The 27,920-nt window shown below is 51.7% G+C and overlaps 1 protein-coding gene and 1 long non-coding RNA gene across 3 annotated transcripts in view; both read left to right on the top strand.

Annotated features, from left to right (window-relative positions):
• The first annotated feature begins 2,878 nt into the window (after positions 1–2,878).
• LOC136301539 (uncharacterized) lies at positions 2,879–11,757 on the top strand. Its single transcript, XR_010723893.1, has 3 exons — positions 2,879–3,003; positions 6,060–6,188; positions 11,450–11,757. It is a non-coding gene; the product is annotated as an uncharacterized lncRNA (long non-coding RNA).
• Positions 11,758–17,385: 5,628 nt separating this feature from the next.
• The window catches only part of ARID1A (AT-rich interaction domain 1A), a 53,867-nt gene continuing 43,332 nt past the window's right edge, over positions 17,386–27,920 (top strand). For both annotated transcript variants that reach the window (XM_066204678.1, XM_066204677.1), the window contains exon 1: positions 17,386–18,959. In XM_066204678.1, coding sequence (XP_066060775.1) covers positions 17,859–18,959 — 1,101 coding nt within the window. In that variant the 5' untranslated portion in view covers positions 17,386–17,858. The remainder of the gene's footprint in view (positions 18,960–27,920) is intronic.

Raw genomic sequence — 27,920 nt, 5'->3', positions numbered from 1 at the left:
CAGGAGCTCTGATGGGTTTTTCTCAGGCTTTACTCTGTTTTCTCCCCCCACACACCGACCAGCAGCAGCTCCACAGCCCTGCAGAAGTGCAGAGCTAGCTGTGCTACCACATCCACGAATGCCCCTTCCCTCCGAGCTCCAAGGAAAAAGGAAAAAAACCACCCTGATTCCCCTCGTTTTGCTTATTCATTACAAGCGGTTGGCAGTGTGCTGTTAAAAACGTGCGATCTCTTGTTTCAGAAGCATCTGTGCTTTAAGAATAAGGTTTTGTCTTCTTGAATGTGGCTCTTCATAATAATCTCTTGAAGTGCTCCATTTTTGTCCTTAAAGTTCTATTTCATTGCCTCTTCTGGATCAGCGAAGGTCGGTTTAACCCTTTAGAGATGAAAATCAGCAGCCACTTTAGGAAAACGTTGCCCTTCTCTTTATTAATTCATGGCTACAATAATATTTTATGGAGGATTTTTTTTCCCCAGCCCAGTCCTGCTGCATGCTGAAGGAAGTGTGTGCTTCAGCAGTGATTAAAGTCATGTATGAGTTAATGAGAAGCTTGCAGAGTATGTGAAGCAAGAGAAAATCTTTAACCAGCTCTGCTGCTCCTTCTACATACCATAAACTTGCACGCTGTAACCAGAAGGTGGATTGAATATGTGTGAAATGCTGCAGTAGGAGTCTCTTAAATCGCATCACAGGTGGATGCTCACTCAATTAATATGTTATCATTTCAGAATACCTTGAAGTTAGGTAGGTTTGGTTTGTTGGTTTGGTTTTTTTTTTAAAGTATTTTGAGACTTCCCATTTCCACATACATAGAAAGGGATGAAAGATGCTATAAGCTCACAAAGTACTATTTTGTGGATGGATTTTTTAATTTTGAACAGTCTGTGTTCCCCTGTTCTCACTACTTCCCAGGTTAATGGATTGATAACACAGGAGGGACTCTGGGGTGCTGGAGGAACCAGCAGTGGTGTCAACATTCCAGTCGTGGGACTTCTAATTTAAGAAATGTATTGTCATAAGGAATAAGATCAAGGCTGAATCCTGCTTGCATTTAGGTCCAAATACAAAATACGCTTTGGAAGGAGTCCCCAGGGAGCACTGAGAGTAATTAAGTAAAAAGAAAACCTTTCACTTCAGCCCCCCCCCCCCTTCCCCTTTTAACATAGAGAAGTCAGTGCAATGCTGGTTTCATTCCACCATTTTCATTATGTGTCCTGATATTTCTTAATTTTGTATTGCAGCTGAAATACTCGGGTGACTTATAATTTCAGTGATTTGGGGGTATTTCTAGACCATACTTCTAAAGAAGTCATCTCGCTGTGTCCCAGAAGGAGCCATTGAGCAGTCGTGCTCATAAACAGCACTGAACTTCTTACAGCCTTCCCTTTCCAAACACCTTTTCTTTCCCCCCTGTAATTTTCATCCTTAACTGTTGAATTCCCTTTTCTTTACATTAAGTAAATATTTATTAGTACCACTTGGATTTTTTTCATCTTTTTAGAAGAACAGAGCCTTGTCACTGAGACAATCCTTTCGTATTGAGGAGGTGACATAAATAAGGAGTGAAGGAGAGTTGTCTTGTGCTGGGAAATGCCATTTTTGGAAAACAATACTATAGGAAATGGAAATGAAAAATACATTTTATGCTGGTGGGAACTTGTAATGAGGCTAAGAGAGGATTTGGTGTCTCAGAAAAGCAATGATTACAAGGGGAAAATTGGGACTTTATCATCCATTTGTAGAAGTTCTCGGGCTGAATATCCTTTTGGGGAGCTGAAATTTGGCTCAAGTCTGTTTATGAACATCTGTTGAATGGAATTTTAAAAAGGCACAGATTATAATCTTAGTTTCTGCTGGCTGTTTAAGGTGATAAAATAAAGCAAAACCAATGTATCTGCAAGCACATTTTGGGGTTTGTCTTTTAAATGATGAGCTGCATGAATGTTCAGTAGTCTCTACTGCTGATTATTGGGCTTTCTATGTGTTCCCATACATTTTTCTATTTAACATATAAAATATTGCCTCTACCCCTTTCTGCAGCTATCTAATTCCATTTCAGCACTCCTAGAAAGCATTCAGGTTTTTGCAGGGTGTTTTTGTGACAGGAGGCTGTTGTATTTTGGTGTCTGTGGCATTTCTGGCAGCGGGAGCGCAGCGCTGTGTTTGCAGGGGATGCTGAGAGCTGTTGGGTGTTCCCAGAACTGCTTCAATGCACATCCTGCCCACCTGTCCTCTGCCTGGGCTGTAAATGCAGCCACTCCGTGTCCCCTGGCTCGGGATAGCACCACTTCAGCTTCTATTTCTGCAGCATTTGTGACCTCTTCTTATTCAGGGAGGACTTCACTGTAATTTTCCCTCCTATTATTTTGCCTCTTTTCACAGCCTGATGTTTTTTTGCTGTTGTTTTCTATTCCAAGCGAGGATGCTGTGAGTGCTTCAGCTCAAAATTTAGGTCATCTCCAATAGAGGAAGGGAGACCTAAAAAGTAAAAATAAGATTTCAATGTGCCTTTAAAAGTGACAACTCTTCAGGAAAAAATGTACGAGTTCACCTGTATTTTGTGGCAGGACAGAAATGGAAGGGGCCTTTCCTGATTCCAGAATGAAAGCTGAGTCTCTCTTTGTGAGTGTGGTTTCTTTTCCATGTGCTTTTCCGGTCTTTCATTTTCACACCTGATTTGAGCTTTAATCACTCAAATTATTCATAGACTTGCCCTGGAAAAAGAAGAGAGTGACCTCTTCCCATCTGGAGTAGATGGATTCACCAGCAGCAATTGTAAATGGATGACTTAATATTGGGGTTTGCACTTAGAATTTTTAATTCTGTGGTTACATTGCCTTTCAGGAATTCTGCACGTGGTCTTCTCCGAACTGGTAAGTTGGGGTTGTACCACAGAGATTTATTTCTTGCACTTTATCTCTTAGCACTGGGCTCCTGTCTACAAAGAGCTGATGATCCCCTGAGCTGCTGAGCTGCCAAAGCACCTTGCCCAGGACCAGGCCTGTGAGTTATATTTTTTTGTCTGTAATTATATCCAATGCCTTCCGTGACAAGGAACCTCAAGACAATTTATGAAATGAACAGCCAGGAAAGCACTGCCCGTTGGAGGTTACATGATTATAATTTAGCTGTCCCTCAGCCTGAGGGTGCCTGAGGGGACAAAGCCAACTGCTCCTCAGTTCCTGTGGGTGGCTGGAGTCAGCCGCTGGAATTGATAGATATCTGTTGCTCCTTCTTTCCTGTTACTTTCGTGGCTTAATTTAAATTATTAAGGAACTTGTGAATCTGTTTTGTTTGGTTTCTGCTCTTCCTAGCAGCTCTCTGCAGTTTTATATGTATTAAAAGTGCTAAGCTTCCTCTGGCCTAGATGTACAATAAATACCTTAGTCAATGCAGTGAAGTCCAGTTTCCTCTATTCACTCAGAAGAGATTTGTTCCTTATCTGAATTGTTCCTCCATTCAGAAGGAGAGAAGCCTGGCGCAGCCAGAGCTCACCTCATAAATCACCCAGACAAATGGAGCTCGGGGCAGAAGAAGATACAAAATGGAAATAGTTGTGATTTAGGTTTGTGGAGTTCTGCTGTGGGATTGTGCTTCCCAACTATTTGAAATACAAATGTTTAGAATGTTCACCATTTTCCAGCTCTTCCTTCAGCTGAATTTGCAGTTATCAGCTGGGCCCTGCTCCTCAGGGGTGCCTCCCTTCACCCTTAAACATCCTCTAGTATTTGGTGGCTTCTTTTGAACAGTATCGGTCTGGTATTGATAATTTTTTTAATCAGAAGGTTAGAAAGAGATGCTTGGTGTTCACCCAGGCTCTGCTCTGACCCACAGACACGGCACAATCCACTCACTAATTTCTTTGGCTGTGTCGTGGCAGAGGTGGCTCCCAGCCAGCAGTCAGTGCAGCCACAGCAGCTCAGACACCTGGAGTGCAGCTTCTGGACCAAACAATGGTCACACACAGCTTACATCCCCTGCCAGCCCCAGAGTCACCCTGCTTCTGCTGCTCACAACTCTTCTGATGACACCAAGCTTCTCTTTGCTTGGTCCCCTGCCTGCCTTAAAGAATTCATCTCATTTGTGTTCAATATAAGGTTATTCTCTACTATTAGCTCCTTTATAATATCGTCATTGCTTACAGTTCTGAAGAGTTGGTATCTTTTTGATTCCAAGAGTGTTGGATAAATACATTTGTTGGCACCTGTCCTGGTTTCCCTCCACTCCTCCCATAGTCACTCTAAGGGCCCTTCGCAACAATCTCACTTCCCTCAGCAGCAAGGGGTCCCTCTACCAGATTAGAGTTTCCTGTTGGTGGTGTGTCATTTCTGAGCAAGGAAAGGCTGATACCTCTGAGCTCAGTGCTTGCCTCATCTCCTCAGCTCTCCCAGGGGTCCTGCAGGCGCTTTCAGTTCTGCCTCACGTCTTTGATTTGGTGAGGTTCCCTGCTATTTACATTTCTTCACATATATCCTCTTCATACCATCTGCTACCTTATGTTTTGCTCATCTCTGAAATGTAGTGACCATATTTCATGAGATGTTGTTCTACATGATTTTCTTAAAATTTAATTAAAAGGTTCTGAAAGAACAAAACAAATTAGAATTCACCCGTTTTGTGCAGACACTTTTAGTGAATGGGGAGCTACTCAATAAAGACCTCCAAATGCCTTGAATGAATCTGTAACCAAAATCCTATGCAGTGTTTATCCAAAGGGTCTATTATTGAATTAATTAGGAGAGTTTTTATTACTGACAAAAGTTAAGGTTGTTATTAAAGAATGGCATCTTCTCTAGAAACTCTCTTTCTTTGGAATTCAGCAGTTCTCCTGAGTAGTATTTACTTTGGAGTGAGTGTGTGGCTGTGCCTTGTTAGATAAAAGCTGCAGCACTAAAACTGTTTTACTGAACTTAGCTCCTGACCTGCCTTCTGAGGCCACAGCTACAAAGGGATGATACATCAATCTAGTTTGTTTGATCTAATTACAGCTGTTTAACCATCCTGAGCACAAGTGCACTCACCCCACTTTGTTATGCTGATTTCAGGTATTTTCACTGTTAATCGGTGCACGGTGCTTGGTTCTTTCTTGTATTAATTTACCTCTCAAGATATTCTGGGCAGTTATCCCACAGAGAGGTGTTCTGCTACTCAGCTGTATGTTATTTTTCACAATGTGTTGGCAGGGAATTCTCGGGAATTTGGGGATTCTGTGGGTCAACCTGACAAAAGACTACTTTTCTCCTGACACCCATTGTTTTTTTCCCTGGGCAACTTCTTTTCTGAAAGGCTGCAAGGTTCATGAAGAAGAAAGTGGTAAATCCATTTAAACATCCCTTAACATGCAGAAGCCCGCTGCCACCTGTGGAAGAGCAGATTTCTGATTATTTCTAACTGAAAACTCTGGGGTTTGTGTCAAGATTATTGTGGGATCTTCTTTTAATGCATATATATGGTCTTTTGTGCTTGGCTTAGGAAATTACCCGGAGTTTTTCCCATGTACAGTCCCGGGGGTTGTGGAGCTTCGAGGTATAAACATGGTCTATCTCCTCTTCTGTTTCCAGTGCCCATGAACTTTGGATTGCTGACCTGTCCTCTAATAAAGTGGACTATTGGTATTTTGTCCCCTCTCAATTCTACCATGAGCTCTCTCCTTTTAATTTTCTCTTTTTCTTTTTTCCAATTGATTAGGCAAATCCAGCATTCCAGTTTGTTCTGGAGGGTTGGATTTCCTCAGCCTCCCAGCATTCTTTGTGCTCCTTCCAGTTGCTTTGCATCTGCTTTTATTTTCTAATGTGGAACCTGAAAAAGGACAGAATATTCCAGCTGAGAATATTCCAGCCAAAATTAAATCTGGAAGGCATTTGAAGAAAACACCAACAGATAAGTTCTGGGGTTCTCATTTGGCCCCAAACATTGATGATGTGAAGATACAGTTGAGGGCTGTGAGGTGTCCTCTGGTGAGAACACTGAGAAAAACAAAAAGGTAAAGAAAAAAGGGAGGAAAAAACCCAAGTGAAGATGCTTTTTGGCTCCATGCTTGTGTGTGTTATTGTTTGTAGGAAGGGGAAGAGGCGGCAGATCCAAGGAAGCTTGGGACAGCGGGATGGAAAACATCTCCAGTGGGCAGGCACCTAGGACAGAAGATTCCAGAAGGGCAGCCCTGGCTTGTTGGTGTTTTGCTGGAGCAGGTACATTTTGTGTGGAGAGGGGAAGAGATGTGAGATGGAGCAAATGGGTGATACATGTTCCTGGTGGTTCCTTATGATGGAGACAGAAAGACTCCAGGGAAACCAGACCTAAGGTGTGAGCCTTTATGGTCTTCTGGGAGGTGCAGTCCTCTGGGATTTTGGAAGCTGTTCCCTTGGGAATGTCTGTCTTTGAAGAGTTCCCTGCAGAGCAGAGGAGCAGGAGGTGACAGTGACAGTGTGTGCAGGCTGGGCCACACAAGGATCAGTGCTGAGTCCTCCAAGCACTGTCTGACACAGGGAATGTGCTGAGCTGGTGTGTGCTCCAGGCCCACATTAATTCTCCCTCTGTTCCGTGCTTCTTCACGCTCCTGTGACCCGGATGAATTTACCAGGGAGCTGAGCAGGGTGTTCAGTTTTCCTGTCTGCAGTTCTTATGCTTTTGCCCGCCCTAATCCAGTTCTTTGCACCATGATGCAAACGCTAATTATAAATCAAATCATACAACATGCCTTCTCAAACTCTTGTCTCATTCAGAGTTTTCTTTTATCCTTGTTATTTGATGTTTGCTTCCATATTTTATTTATTGCATATAATTCAAGTGCTGCAGTAAATACAGAATTACTAATTGTAATGGATTTTTGTTACACTTATCACTACAGTGTCTGAATACTTTTTAACCACCATAAATGCATCTTCACAATATTGCAGAGATTTTTCCTCTCATTTCACTGATTAAAAGTAGGGAAAATAATGACAAAACAGTCAAAGTTCTCCACTGGGTCTGTGATCCCCTGAGGAAAAAGGGATTCTTTAAAATCTAGTTTTTCTAATAATAATACATCCTATTCTAGCAATCATTTTAATGGTACTCAGGCCTCTAGATGTGTATTTGTTGCCAACATAACCCTCGAGTTCAGATACTGTCTTGGAGCCATAGTCTGTGTATACAAACTCACCCTATCACCCCTCTCTTTGTTGAAGTTTGCTGAAAGGAAGCCTCACTCTTCTCTCCTGACAGATTCCTTGCTCTTGTAACCAGCTCAGGGAGCTTTTCTGTGATTATTCCAGTTTCCATGTGTCATTCTTGAATAGAAACTGTACCCAAAATTCTGTAAGAGAGCTGTTGCCATAACATCTGGATGTGCCTTACCTGGTCTTTAGATCCCATTTGTCATCTTCCTTTCTGTGACTAAATAACACTTCTGAGGCTCCATCCTTCCCAGCTAACTGTGGTGAATTCCCCGTTTACGGGAGTTTTGGCTGTCAGTCCCCGTGTGAACAGCCTTGTGATTTGCATTAATCTTATTATTGCATTCCACCAGCCCATTCCTCAGGATTCCTGTGCTGTTCCAGAACCTCATCCAGTTCTTCATTTAGGATATTCCAGTCCCCTGCAGAGATGCCTTTGGATGTTGTCGGTAACCACCTGTATTTACACTCTTTTTCAGTTCCTTGTGCTTGTGTCACTGAAAGCCCATCAATAGCACCAGTTCTGAGGCCAAAGCTGCAGGAGCTTTCAAAGCACTCACTCTCTAGCCCAAAATTTCCCATTTCAGCACAATCCAGCACTGGATTTTTAGTCATTTTTTACCCACAAAACTTCTCTTGCACTGACCTTCATATTTTCCAATTTAACTGGTATTTTTACATGATGCACCACACCAAACACTTCATTGATTTGGGGATGGGTGAGGGTGTCTTCCTTTACCCAGAGAAATTTGCTGCGTTATCAAAGACATCAGCTTTGTCTGGCATGATTGCAACCTTTGTTGTATTTCATCTCTTTACTTTCCTCTATATCTTTTCCCCCTCCTGAGGAAAAAAAAATCTAACTTCTGCATCTCATTGTGGTCAGGTTAATTAGGCTCTCATTATCTGGACATTACGTTCACTGTCTTTGGCTTGATTTTGAGGTGGGTTTTTCCCTTTCTTCCCATAATAGGATGTCAAATTTATATTATTTTTGTACCTCTACAAGTGGTGGAAATCAGTTTGCTCATTTGCATCACAACTCAGCTCTAGTGCTTCGTGTTTTGGTTGGGTTTTGTTTGTTGGTGGGTGTTTTGGTTTGGTTTTTGTTTGTGTTTAAAGCAAGTTGCTGTGCTGTGGCTATTAAACAGGTTAAAAAAAAAAAAAAAAAAAGAATTTTGAAGTATTTGCAAAGTTCCTTAAAGCATAATGATAATGAGCAGTTTCTGGAGCAACGATAGCTGAATCCAGGGCTCCGTTATCCTGTGGGATGCTGAGAAGTGCCAGGGGCTGGTTGCAGCCCGTGGCTCATCACTGCCCTGCAGAACTTCTGCTCCTCATGCTGCCTCAGCACTATTTGCTGCTCTCAGGCCTGTGTTTAAACAGAACATGAAACGTGCTGGGCACGCTGCACACATGTATGAGGCAGTCCTGCACAAAATACTCTCTAAAAATAGACCAGGTAGGTGAAACAACAGGAAGGCAGTGGTGGTTCCAGAGGGGTGGGATTGCACAGGGAGGGCTGCAGGGCCCTCCCCGGCTGCCTGAACCCAGCACAGGAACACCGAGGTCAGTAACTGTGTTTCCTGAAGCTGGGAAAAGTTATATTTTAAAATACTTTGTTTCATAATGCCGTTAATTGTACCTCTTTCTGACAGCTGTAATGACTATGACTCTTTCTGATCACGTATCACTCAGGATCTAATTCTAAAGCTTGGGGTGCAAGCAGCAACCATTACATGTTTGGATGCGGAGTGGGTTTTTTGTTGTTTTGCCAGATATACTCAATACTTTTATAAATATTTGAAAATGATGTCTTTTTTACGATTCCTCAGTTTGTCTGGAGCTCGGTTTTACAGAGGAAGCTCTGGGCAGTGCCATTGTTTTAGTGAACACGTGTGTGATATCCCAGCCTCGACCAGCAGTGCTGTTGCCGAGGTGTGATCACGGGCCTTTCTCAAGGCAGAGATAACTGAGAGATAAAAATGACCTCATTTCACAGTCCCACGGCTGAACTCTGAAAGTTCCAGCAAAGCTGCTCAGAATGTGTTTGAATTTTTGTTTCTGAGTAAATGTCACTGAGGTCCCTACTTGTGGTGCTCACAAGGTGACTTTGAGGCCGTTTGGGCTCGGCGGGGTGGAGGCCTGGAGGAGAAAATCGGTCCCATCCCCACACAGAGACCCTGAATGTGTGGGAAGTGCCAACACTCCCGGGGGGGCTGATTACAGAATTCAGATTGGAATTACTGGTTTATGTGAGACTGCTGAAAGGTAGATAAGGACAATTTCTGTTTGACCCTTTCTTGGCCAATGTTTGCAAGCTGCTCAACACCGTGTTTATGTGGAATATTGTGGTTGTTTGGGGTCATTCATTTTTTCAGCAGTTGCTGGTGCCTGCCTTTGTACAGCTGGAATGAAGGGACGTTACTAAGTGTTCTCCCCATAGCATGAATATTTAATAGTTTGTGTATTCCTTCTCTGTGTCGTGTGTGTGCCTATATAATACCAACAAAATCTCTTAAACTCAGTTTTTGCAAGAGATTTTCAGAGCACATCATGGAACTGAGTCACAGTGCTGAGTAAACCGCTATTGTAGAATTTCACCTAAAATCTGAATTTGCCAAAGGGTGGTGTTTTACAAATAAGCATAGATTCTGCTAACTTCCCCTTGAGATTTTATTCTGGTCTGATCCAATTTCCCAGAATGGACAAACTGGTGTCTTTTAGAAATAAAGGAGAAATGTTTAGCCTATTGAAAAGAGGATTTTCTTTGTTTCTCAGATGTGCAGATACTCATGTTCTGGAGCTCGGAGCTGCTCTGAGTGTGCTGGGCGGATCCTGCAAAGTGCTGAGTGCATGGCTAACTTTAAGGGAGTAGATCCTTAAAATCACCGGGGCTGCTGATGTTTAAAATTACGCAGAGACTTAAGTACTCTGATGGCCCCCGGCCAGTGGCTTTCACATCTCCTAGGACTGAGCCCTGAGGAGACGCAGTGATCAGCTGCAGCTCAATTTCCTTCTCCCGTTTTAAATATAAGGTTTAAAGCCCAAATTCTGACAGCTGTTTAATTAAAGATACTCATTTTAACTGTGAGGAATGTGATATGCAGCGGCGCTACGCCTGCTTTCTTTCTTTCTGCCTCTCCTGGCATCCCAGCTCACTCCTCTCAGCGTTAGTGCAGGGCTTGCAGTTTTCACTGCTGCTCCGTTCCTGCTTTATCCTCTTCCATCTTTTCCATCTGCTTTATTCTGTTTGGAAAATGGCAATGTAGAATGTGTTTGGTGTAACCTTAATCCTGACCAGCATCTGGGCTCCGTTTGAAAAAAAAAAAAAAGCATCTACTGCAAGGAAGGTTTCTGTGTATGTTTCCCCACTTTACTAAAACAAAGTTGGGGGGCGGAGTGGGGGGGTGCAGAACCCAAAATAACCATTGCAGAAATATATATTTTTAAATTGACCTGTTAATTAATATGCGGGGTTTAATGTGTTTTCCTGCCTACATGGACAAACTGTGGGGTTTGTGCTCTCACCTCTGCCCCGGTGGGGGTCGAGTCAGAGGTAAACCGGATTTGGACCATTTTGGGAAAGGAGAGAAAGGGGGGAGGGGGGTGGTTATTTAAACCTGCTTTTAACAGCCTCGCTGCTAATTACTCCCAATATGTAAAAGTTAACGCCACCATAAAACACGGGATGCACTGAAATTCCTGCCTGGTGCTTCCTGACGTTTCCCCGTTAAACTTTCCCAGGCCCGCAGAGGTCCCGGCGCGGGGCGGCTCCCGGGGACACGCCGGGGACGGGCGGGACGGGCACCGGGCAGGACGGGGACGGCCGGTGTCCCGCGGTGCCCCCCGACCCCCGGGAAGGGCAGGGCAGGGCAGGGCCGCCCGGCAGCTCGGTGGGGCCGCGGCCGCTGCCGGGGCTGCTCCGGGCCGGCCCCGGGGCTCGGGCGGCGGTGGCCGGGACTGCGGCGGGGCCGGGGGGCACCGGGAGCGGCCACGGCTCGGGCACCGCGTTCCCCGCGGAGCTCAGGGCGCTGCCACACGGAGCCAGCTCCAATGGGGGGCTGGGACCGCTCCCACGCGGCCAGGACGACGCTTCCCGGGGAGGCAGCCCCCACCCCCGAGCCCCCTTTTCCCTTCCTGCTGCTGCTGGATTTTCCCGAGCCGCATCTGCTCCGCGCTGCCAGCCCGGGGCTCTTGAACTTCAGTCCCCGGCAGCCACAGAGGTCGCTTCTGAGCTCCACGCGAAGGCTTTTCTCCATTATTTATTTATTTCTTTTCCCCCAACTCAGGCTCGCCCTCCCTCATGGCCGGAGTGGAAAAGCACGTTTAAATCCCGAACTCGGCGTTCCCACGTGGTGTCTCGCCGAGCTGCTGTCACAGCCACGCCGCACTCTCGCAGGGCACCGCAGCTTCTCCCCTGCCCGGCCGGGAAGGCACAAGGTGATGAACATTTTTAATCAAATGGTATTTTCGGGACACCTCACTAAAGCCCAAACTTGTGCTGAAAAATTCGGTCTCCTCGAGATCAGGCTGCTGCTTTTTAATTCCAGCTGGACCGAGTGTACAAATAATGATGGGATTAAAGTTCTGCTCCCCCTTCCTGGGTGCCTGCTAAAGGGATGGATGTTTGTCAGCGATTTGGGGGTTAATTCAGACAAGTTTATTTCACACTCTGGGTCTGCATACACGCAAAGAGCACGCGTGGTTTGGGGTGAAGGACAAAACCAATCGTGGGTATGAATATGGGATGTACTGGATGTGTGTCTAAGCATTAAATCGAGGGTGGGGCTGGGTTTTCGGTGACTTTTCACCCCATTCCGAGATCATGGCCACCATGCACCGTGTTTCAACACTCCCAGGGAGAAAGGGACACCGAGGGGAGGCAGGGCAGTACCCCACATCGAATCTGGGCTGCGGACCGCGCTGCCACCTCCAAGGGAGGCTGTCCCCAGCCTTTAATTATTCCGTTTAAACAGGCCTAGAGCACGCCACATTTTTAAGGCCTTTTCCCTGGCGTCTCTAGGAGGCAGCCTTCATCGAGCGAGGAGAGCAAATCTTGGCAAAAGGAGCACCGAAGGATGTGAACCCCTTGGAAAATTCCACTTCCTGCCCAGCACTGCGTGTCCTTGGGTCTCTCACTCATTCCCATGCACTTAACGAGGGATTTCTGCCTCAGGCTACCACACCAACTTTCTAAATAAATGCCGCGCACACCCGAGCGCGGTGCTCTGCAGTTAATCTCAGCCCAGCACCAGCTCTTTCTCCTCTCTTCCTACTTCCCTCCATTTTATTTCTCCGCTGGTTTTTCTCTCCAGCAGGCTCCAACTCTCTCTCCTGCTGAACTTGCCGGGAACAAAAGGCTCCGTTCCCGATCCAGCCCGCAGTTGCCGTGAGAAACTTCCTCGCCAGCGCTGTCTGTCGCTCCGCTCTCCCTCCCTCGCTCCCTCCCTGTCTCGGGAAAATGGCAGTGCAAGCGCTTGATGAAAAGGGGGAAAAAACCTTCTTTCTCAGCTCCTGCCTCTCCCGCAGCACCCCCCCTCCCCAGTCGTGACGCCTGAACTCAAACTTCTCTAAAAATACACTTTAGGAGGGTAGGTTTTCAGGCAAAGGGGATGTGTTTTTTACACCCCACTGAAAAGGGGCGCCGAGGTGGGGGAAAGGCCGAGGGACAGCTTTTTCCAGACAGGAGAACCTGCTGCTGACCCCTCCCGCACGGCTCCGCCAGGTCCCACGGATTTGGAACACAATAAGTTTCCCTTCAGTGGGAAAATCCAGGCCCAGAGTTCAGATCTTTCTCTCTTTCCGCAGGTTTAAAAGGCTTTTTTTCCCCCTTTTTTTAACTCTTCACAGTGGGGTTCGCAGCAGACCGCGGTCGCTCTGCCAACCCACCCGAAAGCTCCCAAATCTGGTGGGATTCAGGGAAAACAGACGGTAGGCTCCGGATCCAGTGCAGGGGTGTTTTCAAACTCCGCTCCGTGTTTTGATTTTCTTTTTTGCCCTTTTTTTTTTTTTTTTTTTTTTTTTTTTAAAGTAGATTTACTCTTCCTTCCCCGAGCGCACCGGAGCGTTGCTGTCTGAGGGCAGCCGGGGTGCACCCCCGGGTATCGAATTAAGGGGGTTCGTCTTGCCCCGCACTTCAGTATTGTTTTCCTCCCCTTCCCAATATCCCCCAATTTCCCCTGGAATTACTAAATTCCACCCCCACCTTTACTTTCACTGCAGGGGGAGCGCTGTTCTCCTCGCTCAGCCCCGAATCCTCACGCATGTGCCCCCAAAACCTGCTCTGCCCCTCTTTTCCCCCGCGGGGGTGGCCGGGCCGCGGGCCGGCCTGCGGGACACGCGTGGCACCGGCCCCGGCCGCCCCCGGCCCGCGGGGGTCGCGCAGGATGTGCGGGGGCTGCGCTCCCGCGTCCCTTCCCCTCCGCAAACTCCGCTTCGCTTTTTCCTCCTCCTCGCCAGTGCTGCTAAAATAATGCATTTCCTCGAGTCAGGCCGAGTCCACTTTCCTGCCTTAAAATGCATCCAAAGTTTCGCAGCTCGCTGTCAGATGTCACCAGCGGGCTCTCGCGGGGCGGCCGAGCCGGGGCTCGCTCCCTGCCCGGGGGAACCTGGCGTGGGAAGCAGCAAAACCCCTGGAAAATCCACGCCCGCCTGTGCTGAGCTGCTGCATTCAGCGAAGGGACAGTTACAATGGCACTCGCAGCGCAGAGCCATTGTGTCTCCCCAGAAAGCGAGATTATACAATATTTTAGCATTTTGTTGAAGTGGATAAGTGAGCGTTGTCTCACATGATGCCCAGCAAACAAATAATTCAAATAATTTCAATCTTGGTGGTGGTGGAGCCACGAGGAGACTGCTTAACCCAGATACAACAGCAGCTCCAACACTGCAAGGAATAGGTTGGGCGAATATAAACATTGACAGGAAATGTGATTTTTCTTTAGGAAAAACCCTATAAGAGAAGCTATTTACAGCAAATAACCCTCCCGGCTCCATTCCATCTTTTGCAGGGCGCCCCATGGATTATAATGGATGGGTCTCTTGTTCTCGGGTCCAGCGTGCACATCCCCGCACGCCGTGCCTCTGGGTGCGGGGGAAGAGCATCCTTCCCCACACAGCTCCATCCATTCCTGCCCGGCTCCCTCCGCTCGCTCAGACTTTATCACGGGAGCTGCAGCCGGCTCCGGCAGCCGGATCCAGTCCGTGTTTGTAGCCAGGGAAAGGCTGGATAATGATAACTTGTGTGTGCGAGCTGAGCCGAGGCAGCGCTGACTTTAGTCCGGTTTCCATGTCAACGATTCAGTCCATATTTGCCATCACACAGTTGGCAGAGCCCGATTTTTTTTTTTTTCGTGGAGGGGGGAGACACTACTCCTGTTTCTAGTACTCTAATCTAGACCAGGTTTCCTAAACTGCCTTAGTGCTGGGTTAAATGGCACGGCCACCTTCATGAAGGAGACTTCCAGTCAGGAGGAGGCAGCGCGGTGGCGGTGGCCTGCAGTGCCATGTGAGCGCAGCTTTCCCAGCCTATCTGAGAGGCAGCAGCCGGGCCGGGCTGAGGGAAGCGTGCTCGGCACTTGGGGACACGGGGAAGGAGCACGGCCGCCGCTGCCGAGCGGGGATGGCTCCGGCTGGGACAAGTGAGGATGTGCCGCAGGGGAAAGGCGCCGCCGGTCCCGATGGATGGTCGCGACATCCCGGGACAGCGGCACTGGCGGGAGGATTTTCAGCTCTTAGGTGGCAATGTTGTTAAGAACCGTGCTGTCATCTGCTTCCCAGTCCTCATGGCTGGGAACTCACTGAATGCCTCAGTATCGAGTAAAGTGCCAGGGCCTCATTGATGAGGCGTATTCCAAAATCTGCTGCAGCTTTCACAAACATTTGGTAAAGTGAGTGTCTCCTCATTGTGTGGGTGGCTGGGGAATCCAGGCTGCTTTTCACATTACTATCAACACCGTGTTTCATAGTCTGACATAGTGCTCCTTGGAGGGGGTTCCAAGAGACGGACACAGGTAGAGAGGTGTGAGCTCGGGATCTTTGCCTGGATGCGCCTGAGCTGCCTCCCAGGCTCCTGGAGTGAAGCGGTTAAACTTTTGGTGATGCTCGGTGAGATGGTGGGGCTTTGCTCCCTGAAGTAGATGTATCTTTGGGGCTGGGGAGGTGGGTGCTTGAGATGGTTCTGGGATTAAATGGCAGAATTCTCTCTAGTTCGTGCTTTTTAAACTTTAGTGCAAACGAAACACCCAAGGAAGTGTGTTTTGGTGCTGTGGGGCACCATGGACAATAATAGAACACCGGGCTTCACTTTTGAGAGTCTAGCCTGATATTGGAGGAGTTTTCCCTCTCTTCTCCTTTGTCTTTCCAGAACCCAGGATTTCATCAAGTAACTCCTCTGATAGAGGATGTAGATCAGTTTTTGTTCTAGCACATTCCACAGTTTCCAAACTCTTCTGAAGAAGAGTATCTTGGTGTTTTTCCTTTTCTGTGGTCCACACACATCTCACTAAAGCCACAGGGCCTCCCATGTGAGATTTCAGCATTGTGCTGGCCCTCCAACCCTTGTGAAGGCCTCGAGTACTATCACAATACCAGTATCATCATTTACTACCCAATTTTTCCTAACAGTTTATTTACAGCTGAGGACAAAGACTGACCAGCCAATTTGCCAGGTGGGATCTGCTCCGTGTTGCAGAGTCAACTTCGCTGGCTGAGAAATGGCAAAGGTGCTTTGTTTGGAGCCTGAGGGGCAGTTTGTTGATCTAGAAAACATTTAGAATTTTCCTGTTTATCACCATATCCCCCCTCCCCTCCCACTTTCCAGCTTTGGAATACCCCCTTTGTTCTACCACCTGCACTCTAGATGATAAATATTTCATATTATAAGTTTTATAATGGGTGTGAGGGCTGCGTTGCTGTCAGTAGACACTGACACCTTCACTTGATCCCCAGCAGGCACAGGGTGCTGGCAGGGACCCAGTCCTGCTGCCCAAGGCTTTTCCTCCTGCACTGGACTTGCCTTTGCCCGGTTCCGGGGGGACTCCAGGGGTGTGTCCTGCTGGCTGCTGGGCTGGGGCCAAGCCCTGGTTGCTGTCACCGCACAGGGGTCACTTCTGCCACATTATCTGTTCTGTGGTGATCTTCTAAAATGGCAGCCTCAGACCTCAGAGTCTCTTTTGGCTCCCCACCCACTGTTTTCTGATGTTTTCTCTCATCTTAAAGTTGTATTTACCTCACCTTGACTTTTCCAAGTATCTCCATATTCCAGAGGAACACCAATACACGGGACCCAGGCCTAACCCACACCACGCCTGCCATTTTTACCAGACATCCATGTCCTGATTTCTAAGAACTTGGTGTTTCTAACCCAAATAACTCATCTTTTTGTCCTTCCCATGTCCTGCTGCAGCCCTGCACCACCTGAAGTTGAAGAGGCAGGCTCGGACCCGGCTGGCAGAGGCCTGGCTATGTCCAGGACGGAGCTCCAGGTACATGGCTCTCCTCCCTCGCACCGCTCTGCCAAGGCGTCGGGGATGGAGGAGGTGGGAATCTGGGCCTGAAAGGGTTGCAGAAGAGCATGGCCCAGTTCCCAGTTCACCTCTTGACAGCTGCGGAGCTCCGGCACGGCTCTGAGTGCCAGCACATCCTGTCCCATTGCCCAACGTGTTGTGTCTAGATGCGCTCAGGTGGTTTTGGATCTGGGAATTCCTGGTTCCGTGCCCACCGCCCTCGCCTTGGCAGGAGAGGCAGGGGAGCCGGACTTTCTTGGATTGTCCGCGCGTGCAGTCACAGCCCTGGCGCGCCGCCAACGCCTTTTCCAGAGGGACACGGCCAAGCGGAGAGGAAATGACAACCGCTAACAGCTCGCAGAGGGCTTAATTCTAAATGGAATTTCTAGGGACAAAGAAGAGGCGCTTCGGTAACCCACGGGCAGAAACCCCAGGGCGGGCGGCCGCCCAGCGGCCAGCACGGCCCCGGAGGGCTCCGGCCGCGGGACATCGCCCGCTGCCCCCGGGGATCGCCCCGGGCCGCTCCGGCCGCGGCGGGGGAGCGCTGCCCCCCGGCCCCCGGCTCCGCCGATCCGCCGCGGGTTTTGCGGGCGGCAGCTCCGCGCCGGCGGCGGCCGGGGCCGGCCCGCTCCTCCTTTGTGACAGGGGGGAGGCTCCGCTCCGGGCCGGGCTGCGCTCCGCTCCGGGTTTGGCAGGCGGCCGCGGCGCTGGGTAAAATGGCAGCGCTGAGCCTCGTGTCGGACTGAGCCCGCTCGGCCGAGCAGAGTCGGAGCTCGCCCAGCCCGGCCCCGCCGCCGCTCGGCCCCGCTCCGGGGACGGCGCCCGCCCGCCCGCCGTGTCCCCCCTCCCTCCCTCCCGCCTCTCCCGCACCGGGAGCCCCGTCCCGGGTCCCCCCCCCCACCCCCCCTTTCCTCCTCCTTCCCCCCCACTCCCTCCTCCTCCCCTTTCTCCGCCGGCTGCAACCGAGGAGGTACAGCGGGGCCAGGCCCCGGGAAGCCCAGCCCAGCGGAGCCCTCCCCGCCTCGCCGAGCAGGCCGGGGGGGAATGAGCCCCCGCTGCCCTGAAGAGCCGCCCGCCGCCGCCTGAGCGGGGAGAGCAGAGCAGCGAGGCCTCACGCCGGCCGGCCAGGCAGGGAGCAGCTCGGGGGGGACCGGTCCGGGGGGGGGTGGCCGGGCGGGGAGGGGGGGGGATCATGGCTGCTCAGGTCGCCCCCGCCGCCGCCAGCAGCCTGGGCGCCCCGGCTCCATCCGAGCTGAAGAAAGCGGAGGCGCAGCAGCGGGATTGTCCCCCGGAGGAGGCGGGGGGTGAGGCGGCGGCGGCGGAGCGCGGCGAGAAGCAGGCGGAGAGCGAGGGCCCGTCGGGGAAGGAGCTGCAGGACGGGGCCGAGAGCAACGGAGGGGGCGCAGGGGCCGAGTCCGACCTGAAGAGCTCGAACGGGAACCCGGGCCCCAGGCCCGCCGCCGCCGCCACCCTGAACAATAACCTCCCGGAGCCGCCCGGTGGCGGCGGCGGCGGCGGCGGCAGCGACGGGGTGGGGGCGCCGCAGCCGCCGCCGCAGCAGCAGCAGCAGCCGCCCCCTTCCCACCCGGCCGCCTTGCCCCCGCCAGCCTACGGCTTCGGGCAGCCCTACGGCCGGGGCGCCGCCGCTGCCTTCCACCAACATGGCGGACAACAAAGCCCTGGCATGGCAGCGCTGCAGAGCGGGGGCCTGGAGCAGAACTACCCGGGGCCGGCGGGAGCCCCCGCGGGGCCGCCCCCTCCGCAGAACTCGCACGGCGCCGGGGCCGAGCACGGCTTCCCCAACCACCAGTACAACTCCTACTACGCGGCCGGGCGCAGCGCCGGCTCCTACCCGCCTCCCCCCCAGGCCTACGCCCTGAGCTCCCCCCGGGGCTCCGCGCCGCCGGCCGCCAAGTCCCCCGCGGCCGCCGCCGCCGCCGCCGCCTTCCAGCAGCAGCAGCAGCGCTTCGGGGTCATGGGGCCCTCGGCCGCCGGCGGCGCGGGAGGAGGGGGCAGCACCCCGCAGCCCACGGCCACCCCCACCCTCAACCAGCTCCTCACCTCCCCCAGCTCCGCCCGCGCCTACCAGGGGTACCCCGGGGGCGACTATAGCGCCGGGCCGCAGGACGGGGCGGCCGCCGCCAAGGGCGCCGCCGACATGGTCTCGCAGTACGGCGGGGGCAGCGGCCAGGGCTGGGCAGCGGCCGGCGGGGCCCCGCCGAGGAGCCACCACGCGCCCATGAGCCCCGGGAGCAGCGGCGGCGGGGGACAGAGCCTCGGCAGGAGCCAGCAGGTACCGGCCGGGCCGGGGGGCGGGGGGGGGGGAGCTCCGGGGCCGGGGCCGGGCGGGGGGCGCGGGGCTCGGGGGGCTCGGGGCGGCGGCGGCGGCTCTCCCGCGGCTTCCCCCCGCCGGGCCGGCGCTGCCGGGCGCTGCCATTGTCTGTGCTGCTCGCTCGCTCTAAAATGGCTGCCTCGCCGCCTTCCCTTCCTCCTCCTCCCCGGCCTTTGTGCGGGGCCCCCCCGGGCCCGCCGCCGCCGGGCTCCCCGCCGCCCCGGGGGGCTGTGCCGGGGGCCCGCGGGCCGGGGCGGGCGGACGGGGCCCGGCGGGGCCGGGCGCGGGGGGCCGGGGCGGCCAAGGGCGCGACCGGGACGACGCGTGGCCCCGGCAGCGCCGCCGCCTTCCCGCGGCCCCGCGAGCCCCGGCAGAGCCCCGGGGGGGGTCCCGCGGGGTCCGGAGGGGGCCGGCGGGGCGGGCAGGGCCGGCGGGGGCCGGCGGGGCCGCGGGGCCCGCGGGGAGGGCGGAGGGGCCGCGGGCCGGGGCGGGAGCGCTGGCGGGGAGCTGGGCGACGGGAGCAGCGAGTGCGGATCGCTTGGGTTTGGGATTTGAATTATGGAGGTAAAATCCTTCTGTCAAAGCCAGGAGACAGTTGGTCTTAGGTTGACATCCCATCTGTGATCTGATTGGCTCCCCATCCCCTGCTCTTGGCCATTTATAATTGCCTCTGATGTAATGGTACAACCATCCTGATGAGCTCATAAACTTCCACGCTCGCCTCCTCCGCCGGCCCCGGGACGGGGCAGCCCCGCGCCCCTCTCCGCATCCCCCGGCGTGACCTTGAGCCCCGCATCCCTCTGCCCCAGCCCCGGGCGGAGCTGGAGGCGAGGGCACGTTGTTTGTACCTTGGGTTTATTTTCCTTGTGATGTTGGACTCGGCCCGGAATAGAGTCTGTGTTGTCGGAACGGTGGCGGGGCTGCTCCGCACAATGGGCTTGCTGTTTATTTTGGTTATGTGACTTTCCCCTCGGTATAAATGATTTCTTTGATGGGTCTGAGGATGCGTTTGTTCCCGCCTGGTTTTGGCCCTTTTCAAAACTGGGGCTGTTTGGGTTCTTTATTAGATGGGAGCACGTTCGGGGGTTCTGGGGTGTGTTACAGCCTAAAGAAGGAAAAAAGTCCCCAAACAATCAGAACCGAACTTGTGGCCAGAACGGCTGAAACGGGTCGGTTACCAAGAATTCTCAATTTATATTCAGCAGAACCGTGATGCAGGACAGGAGTCCCTAGCTCCGTGCCTTAGGGCACATTTTGACCTCTGTTGAGTGAGAACTGATGTGTCTCCTTCCCCCCCTATAAATACAGGCACTTCCTAAAGACTTCAGGTGCTGGCTGTGGTCAGGCTCAGCAGTGTCACAAGTCTTCTGAGGAGTGGAACCAGGAAAAGCAAGCCTGAGGATTATCTTGATTGTTGTGTGTGTAGAATTCCCTCTTAGCTGGAACAGGAATGGCCACGAGACGAGCAGAGGAGAAGGCAGTACAGCATCAGACATTTTAGATATGGGGAAAAGAGGTGCTGGGATCTTTATCTGGAAGCCTTGATTGAAGGCCGGTTCCTTTCTGTGCTCAGGCTTGCATCCCCCAGGCCTGTGGTGGCCTCGTGCAGGACTAAACTTCCCTTTCCATTCTGTGTGCTTTGCTCCAACTTCAGCCCGGGGTGGGAGACGTTTGGGACCACGCGGGGTGACCTGCAGCCTCCAGAGCTTCCCTCCTTGCTCAGGACTTCTCCTGCGCTCATCTGAAAAGTGCTCAGCTGTTCTCAGTTGTCTGTACCAAAGGCACCCTCGGCCGCAGTGCCTTGAGTGGTTGGGTTGGCTTTTCTTTCAGGTTGGAGTTCTGCTCTCCCAGAGGGCAGATCTGCCCTGCTGGGGCCATCAGACGTCCAGTGGTGACTGCTAGTGAGGGTTGGAGCATCCTCAGGGGAGGTTTCAGCTGTTCCACGGATGCAAGGACAAAGTGCTTGCTTTGTAAATCCCGAAAATTCTCAACTTGGATAAAATGTGTTCTAAAACATGGAGTCAGGTTGAACTTCTCTGGTGTTTCCCTGCAGTTCACTTCTGTCAGTGTTCTGGTACAAATGTGTAAAAGGAGTTTGTTTTGTCTTGGCAAATGAATTCCGCTTAATTCCACGAGCTGCTGACACAGTGAGTTGGGAATACCTGAGTAAGTAGTCCCATCAACTGGAATTATTAATGGATAGTTGTTCTGAGAAATAGTTGGACTTGAGGAAGGGCAAATAGTGAATGTAAAAGGTAAACCAGCAACCCCCTCATCTCAAAAACCGAGTGACTTTCCCCTCCCTGTCCTTTTTGTGCCAAGGATTATTGGACTTCAACTGAGAATTCCCTTTTTTCTGCCGGAAAAAGCAAAGAGCAGACACATCTAATGAGAAAAGCTTCCACGTGTCATCTGTGCTGCCCACAAGAAAAGGCTGATTAATAATAATACTGAATTACAGCCTCGTGTGCTGTGTCCTCCTGAACTCCCCGGATTAGGAGAGTTTAAAGCTTGGTGTCTTTGTCTCACACAGCCAGGAGCAGAGCAGGTACTCCCCACCCAACTCCTGGGAAACTCCGGGAGGGCAGCGCAGAGGGTGCCTGACCTGCCAGGAACCTCCCAGGGAGCATCTCCTGGGGGCCACAGACCCCACCTGGGGATGAGAAGCAGGTGGTGCCTTCAGTCCCTCCTCGGGTACTCTTGAGGAATTCCGAGCGATGCCAGCACGGGGGTTTCCTCACTCCGCTCCTCAGGAAAGGCCCAGGGATTTCTGGTGTGAAAGTTGTTCGGGTGGAGTGTTCCCCGCGGCGAGAGGAGCTGTGTGGTCACGCCAGGGTTACACAGGGGTTACTCCTGTGTGTAACCTCCGGGGACACTTCACCCACCGCCGGGGAGGAGGTGCTGAGTGGGAGCCCAGGGAACTCCAGGGTGCCCCGTGGTTTTGGGGACTTGGGGGGTTTTTTCCAGGTCATCTTTCCAGCTGGGGAACACAGAGCAGGATCAGGGGGCTGATTTGCAGCGTGTGGGATGAAAGATCCTCGGTTTGCTGTGGGAATGACTTGTAGGAAGGCAGGCCGTGGGTCCTGGTTTTCAGCTTTTCCAGCTCTCCCGTGGATTTGTTTCCACCTGCTCCCCCTCAGAGCATGTAGCAGCTCTCAGTAACCAGCCAGTTTTCCCAGGGTCTTGGGATTTAAAGGGAACTGCTCGAGAGAAAGGACTTCCCTGCCTTTAGTAGATGGGCATTTCTCAGGCTTTGGCTACAACCGAGTGTCTCCTGTAATGGGAGAACCCTTTGGATCACATTAAACATTGACACCTCGGCAAACCTCCCCGCAGGTGGCCCGGCATCTCAAGGCCTCTGGTATAAGTTCAGGGAAAGCAGTTGAAAAATCTAATGTTAATTAAAAAAAAAAAAAATGCTTTTGGGCCTGTTGCCACACAAGAGCTATTTTTTGTTGACTCTGATTCCGACTTTAGTAGCGAGTGAGGCATGAAAGACGTTGTTGGAAATATGGTTTAAAACTGAATTGGCACCGAAAGGAACCGTGCTGCCAGTGAGCTGCGATGTCTTGGAATGGGAAACTGGGACCTGGCTCCTCTTGGCTCGTGGTTTTTCCTCGCTTTGCATTGTAATGTCAGGAGCCTCGAGTTGTGTGCTGTGCACTGGAGCTTTCCAGCGAGGAGGAGAGTGGTGCCTCTCCTTTTCTGTGAATGAGCGATTTTAGGGCTTGGCCCTTTTGGAGCAAGCAGGAAAATTGTGCTGCTTCGATTTTGTTAGTGACATCTTGTTCATCCTGGTGTGGACACTGGAGCTTTTGCTGCTTTATCTTTTTTAAACAGTCTGAAGTCAACCAGGAGTTGTGGGATTCTCTTAAAATCTCTCATTTTGTGCAGTGCCTTCTCCCTGGTGCCCGGCTTGGAGGTGTCCAGTGTTTCCAGGCAGGATGTGTGTGGGAGACAGGACAGTAAGACTCTGTCCTCACTCTCAGCTGGAGCTTTTATTTCTCCCTGCCCTTATCACCACCAGCTTACTGGGAAACCCAGGACAAACCACTCGAGTGTTGTGGTGAAATGGGGTTAGCAAGGCTTGCCTGCTGCTTTTTATGAAGTTTAATTGAGTTGCCCTGTGAATCCTTATTTATTACCTGGGCTAGGAGAGGGTTTCTCCCTGTGGTGTCTCTCTTGTAATGATGTTGTTGGTTGCAAGGCAGAAATTTGGTTTCCGAAAGGTTTTCTGTTTGACTTGCAGGCCTTTTATGGGGGGGGCCAGAATACTTGGTGGTTTTCTGAGACTGCCCAGTTTTATTCCTTTTACCTGTTACAACTTCTGTTTCCTGTTTCTGAAAACAGGAAAACTTCTGTTTTCCCTCAACAAGCAGGCAGAGCTGCTTCTCTGTTCTTAAATAACACGAGAAACTGGGCTGGGAGGAGGCAGCACAGTCAAACGTTGTTACAAAGCTGTGCCTGACTCTTCTCATGAGTTTGGTGCATTCACAAAGCTTTGGGTTTTCTCTGTTGCCTCATTTGAGAACTCTGGTCAGTGGTTCCTGTGTTACAGGCCTATCACACGTTCCATGAGGGCTGTGCTAAAAATCCCAGCAGCTTTCCTTCAGAGGGAAAATAATGTCTAAAATTAGGCTCAATAGTGCAGCTGTTGGTTTTATCTGTTATCTCATACACAACTTCTCCAGCACTTTTCTCCCTTGCTCTTCTCAAAGGAACGCCACCAGTTGGAAATCCAGCTTTTATCCTCTGCATATGTGCTCTGGGCAATTAAAATATTAGGGGAGAAAAGGCCCTTTCCAGTTCTTACCCTGTGTATTTAAAGTTCTCTGGCTGGTGAGTGTGATTTCTTCTTTGAATTGCAGCTCCTGTGTGATGGATTGCTCTGGGGAGCAGCTCATCAGCAATGCCATTGCCCAATTCCTGCCAGGAATGCTGGAAACTCTCAAGGAGCAGCAGCAAAACAGAAACCGAAGGCAGCGAAACATGGCTGGGGGGGATGGAAAAGATAATCCTGTCGATATTTAGCCACTTGCTTTTTCCCTCTGGAATGGGCCTTAAACCATCAGCGAGGGTGGAAAACAGCATCTCCCCTTTTGTTCTGGTGGGCCAGAAAGGAAGGGATGCCTTCCTGCTGGGAAAAAATGTTCTTTAGAAGTCCTACAAAAGTTTTGGTTGGTTTTTTTTTTTCTGTTGTGTGCTGACTGCAGAAAGTTCACTCTTTAATTTATGCAGGGGCAGGGGGAGAGCTGGACTGGATGTCTGTTAGCCAGAGCCAGCAATCTCCAGCTGGAAGGGACGAGTGGGATGGGGAGAAAAAAAGCTGGTTTTTGGCACCTTGGAGCAGAAGTGCCCGGGCTGTGCAGGGTCCCTCCTGCTCCTGGGGGCCCCAGGGGAGCTGCTGCCTTCTCGGTTTCCCTGGGAAAAGGGGAGTTTTCACCTGGAGATAAGCCCTGTGTCCTTCTGGGGGCTCGGGGGGCTGTGCCCGTCGGTCGAGCCCAGGAAAACGCCAGTCCCAAATGTGACACCCTCTGGGGAGGCTGCTTGGGGCTCTTTGGGGCTGGAGTTGTGCAGAGCTGGGCTTCAGGCAGCCGTTTGTTCCTCCCCGTTGAGCAGGGCTGGAACGTGGGGTCTGGATTCCCACTGAGCCTGTTCCTGAGCTGCTGCTCTGGGAGCTTTGGGGGGAGCTGAGGCGCCAGGGGAGGGTGGGGAGGGGAGTGGGAATGCTCTGGGTCTCATCCTGGGCTGTGCGGGTGACCCCAGCTTCCCTCCCTGGCCCTAGCTGAATTCATTGGGACCCTTTTCATGGAGCTCTGTGCTCAGAGCAGCACCCAGGGCTGCCCAGGGGCACCTGCTGCTCCCAGGACTCAGCTCCTGTGCGTGTTTGACCAGTTCCATGTCCTAATCAGAGATGGATTCGTGATGTATTAAGCCGTGGGTGAGGGAGGGGTCCCCGCTGCTGGCTCCCGGTGCTGTGACCCAGCAGTGCAGTCCTGCAGCCCGAGCGCTCCTCGGGGCTCTTGCTCTACCTCGAGAACATCTCCAGGTTTGCCCCGGTGTCTTCCTGGAGTGTTCCTGAGTTTGAAGTGGCAGCTCAGTGAGTATTTCCCCGACGTGGGCACGAGTTCTCTGGAGTGAAACGCAAAGGATGATGCGTTGTGACGGGTAAACTTAATAAAAGCTGCTTCAGAATTTCTTAGCAAATATTTCTTGTTGCTTTAGGTGTTAAGAGTAAAACGTAGCTGGAGTCTTAATTTCTAATCATGCTCTTTGCATTTTTTACTGGGAGGTAAAAAAGGGACAAAAGTGTGTAGGATCAAGTAAGGAGATCGGTTAATTCTGTTAATAGGGTAAAGAAATATCTTTATGAGAGAGTGAGAGAGTGGAGATAGATTGTGTATGTCTTAATTCCTATGAAATTCCCGTGAAAAATCAGTTTGTGTAAATAACTCCAAAAAACCTGCTGCTCCATTACAGTTATTGGCATTTCATGTGATAACCAGCATGTCATTATTTCCTTAAGCCAGCTCTGGTAATTGAAACTCTTTCAAGGACAAATTCAGTTGCTATTAACTTTCTTTCTTTTTCTCTCTTTTTTTTTTTTTTTTTAACTTCCTCTCTCTCCTGGCTAATTACCATTAAGCCTAAATTGGTCCAAGGAGCTCAGGGTTGGATGTGGGCAGTGGTTTCTGGGAGCCCTGGTGCAGCTGGGGGAGCAGAGAGGTCCTGCTCCTTGTCCTGCTCTGGTGGGTGCTTGGCCACGGGGGAGCCAGAGGGGAGCAGAGGTGACTTTGTTCTGCTGGGATGTGATGGGGATCTTGGACGTGACTGGGGGGAGGCTGAGGCCAAAGGTGGCCCTGACTTTCTGCCACTTAAGGTTTTCCATCCTTAGACATCCTGTGACTCTTCTCAAAAAAAAAAAAAAAATCCTGAAGTTGGGAGGGCTCTTCCCCCCTGGGGAGGGTGAATGGGTTAAAGAACTTTCCTCCCCTCCACTCACTTGGGAAATTTCATCCAGGTTTGACTAAGAGAAGCCCTGAAAATCCCCATTTCCCTTCTGGTGTCAGCAGTCCTGGCAGCCTGCCTGCGGGCAGGAATGTTGGCAAACACCTGCAGGGTGCTGGGGGTCTGGGGCTGTGCTCCGCTCCCCCTGCCCAGGCCAGGCCTCCTGCCCTGTGGGCACCTGCACGGGGAGGCAGCTGCTCTGGAAATGGCCATTCTGCTTTGGGTTTCAGCGCTCAGTTGGATCGCTCTGCCGAGGGGAAGGTGCAGTGTGCGCTGTGCTCCCCGACCGGGCTCGCCGTGGGACCCCTGCCTGCGTTGTCTGTGCGGTGGTGATGGTTTCCCTGTTGAGCAGAGGTCTGGGGGGAATTGGGAAGGTCACCAAGCCCCCCAGTCCTGCTCCAGGGCAGGATCGGCCACACCTGAGCACAGCGGCTGCCTCTGTGTCCCAGTGCTTTGGACATCAGGGAAAATATTCCAGCTCAGATCACCTTGGTTGAGTGTCTCCTGTCCTGGTCCCTCCAGGTGCGGAGAGCAGAGGCAGGAGTGCTCAGTAACCTGCCCCTAACCGTGTGGCTTCGTGCCTGTCCCCCTTTCCTTGAGGGAAACTCTCTGGTGATGTGGCAAAATGTCTCCCTTCGCCTCCAGGTTACTGTGGGAATTGTGTTGGAGGGGTTGGGCTGTCCTGCTTTGCCTCCTGAACTCTGCCAGGGTCCTGGGCTCGCTCTGCTCTCCGGGATCCTTCCTGGAGGCTTGTTTCAGGTTTTGTACTTCCTAACAGTCCGAGGGTGGATTGAAAGTCCAAACGACTGTAGGACTATGCACCCTGTGCGAGTTTAGGAGCAGAGTCTGCTACTCATTAACTCTGTGTAAATAATTAAACCAGTGCCAGGCTAGAGGTGCTCTCCCCTCAGCCTGCTCCTTGTGAAAGGCTTTCAGCAGAAGTTCTTACCTGCGTGCAGGAGATCCGGTGAAACGGTGCAAGTGCTGGAATTCGTTACAACTTGAGTTTCTTTCCTCTTTAAATTATCTTTGGCTTTGGGGTTTGCATGGCTAATCAAGGAAGAGCCTTCCCATTCAAGGCCAGTTTACTGAGTGATCACATGCTGCGGAAAGTGCCTTTTTTATCTGCTGTGGCTGCACGTGTTGTCTCTGCAGCCCTGCCCCTGCACTGCCTGCGGGAGGGGGGGTGTTATTTCATTATAAAAAACCCCAAACTCACTCACTCACTGTTCTGTGGGGCACCTGTGGTGACTGCAGAGCTTTGGATCACCTGGGAAGGACTTGGGGCAGCTGCTGCAGGTGGCCAAGTTGAACATTAATTCTTTTTAAATTGTATGTGGATAATGGGACGGTTCTTTGATAGGAGGCACTTAAGTATCAAAGTATCTTTCAGGTTGTTGTGGCAGAGCAGCGAGGCTTGGAGGAGGAGTTTTCTGTGGTTTGAAGCCTTTCCCTGGCCCTGCACCCTGCAGGTGGCACAGAGGTGCTCCAAACCATCTCAGGATCCAGGGTAACGCCCTCGCTGCTGCATCAGAATTTCTCTCTGGCCATGGGCTTACACCTAGAACAGTTTTCACAGGGTCGCAGCTTGGAAGGGAGCTCTGGAGATGTCCCAGTGCCCAGGCTGGGTCACCTGGGGCAGGTGGCACAGGGACACCCCGGGTGGGTTTGGGATGTCCCTGCGGAGGGACACTCCAGCCCTCCCTGGGCAGCTGTTCAGGGCCCTGCCACCCTCATGGGGAGAAGTTCTTCCTCATGCTGGGGTGGATCTTGTGTTTTATTTTATGGCCATGGCCCTTTGTCCTGTCACCGTCACCACTAAAGAGAGTCTGGCACCATCCTCTTGACCATTTTCTCTGGTTTAAGGAAAAGTCCCTCTGATGGAAGTGTGGTTTCCAGCAGCCTGTGGGGAGA

This window comes from Chamaea fasciata, unplaced genomic scaffold (genome assembly GCF_029207755.1).
Source record: "Chamaea fasciata isolate MVZ Bird 193981 ecotype frontalis unplaced genomic scaffold, bChaFas1.0.hap1 SCAF_26, whole genome shotgun sequence".
NCBI classification, from domain to species: Eukaryota; Metazoa; Chordata; class Aves; order Passeriformes; family Sylviidae; genus Chamaea; species Chamaea fasciata.
The sequence above is the reverse complement of the archived record's forward strand: the minus strand, read 5'-3'. Positions and strand labels throughout refer to the sequence as shown.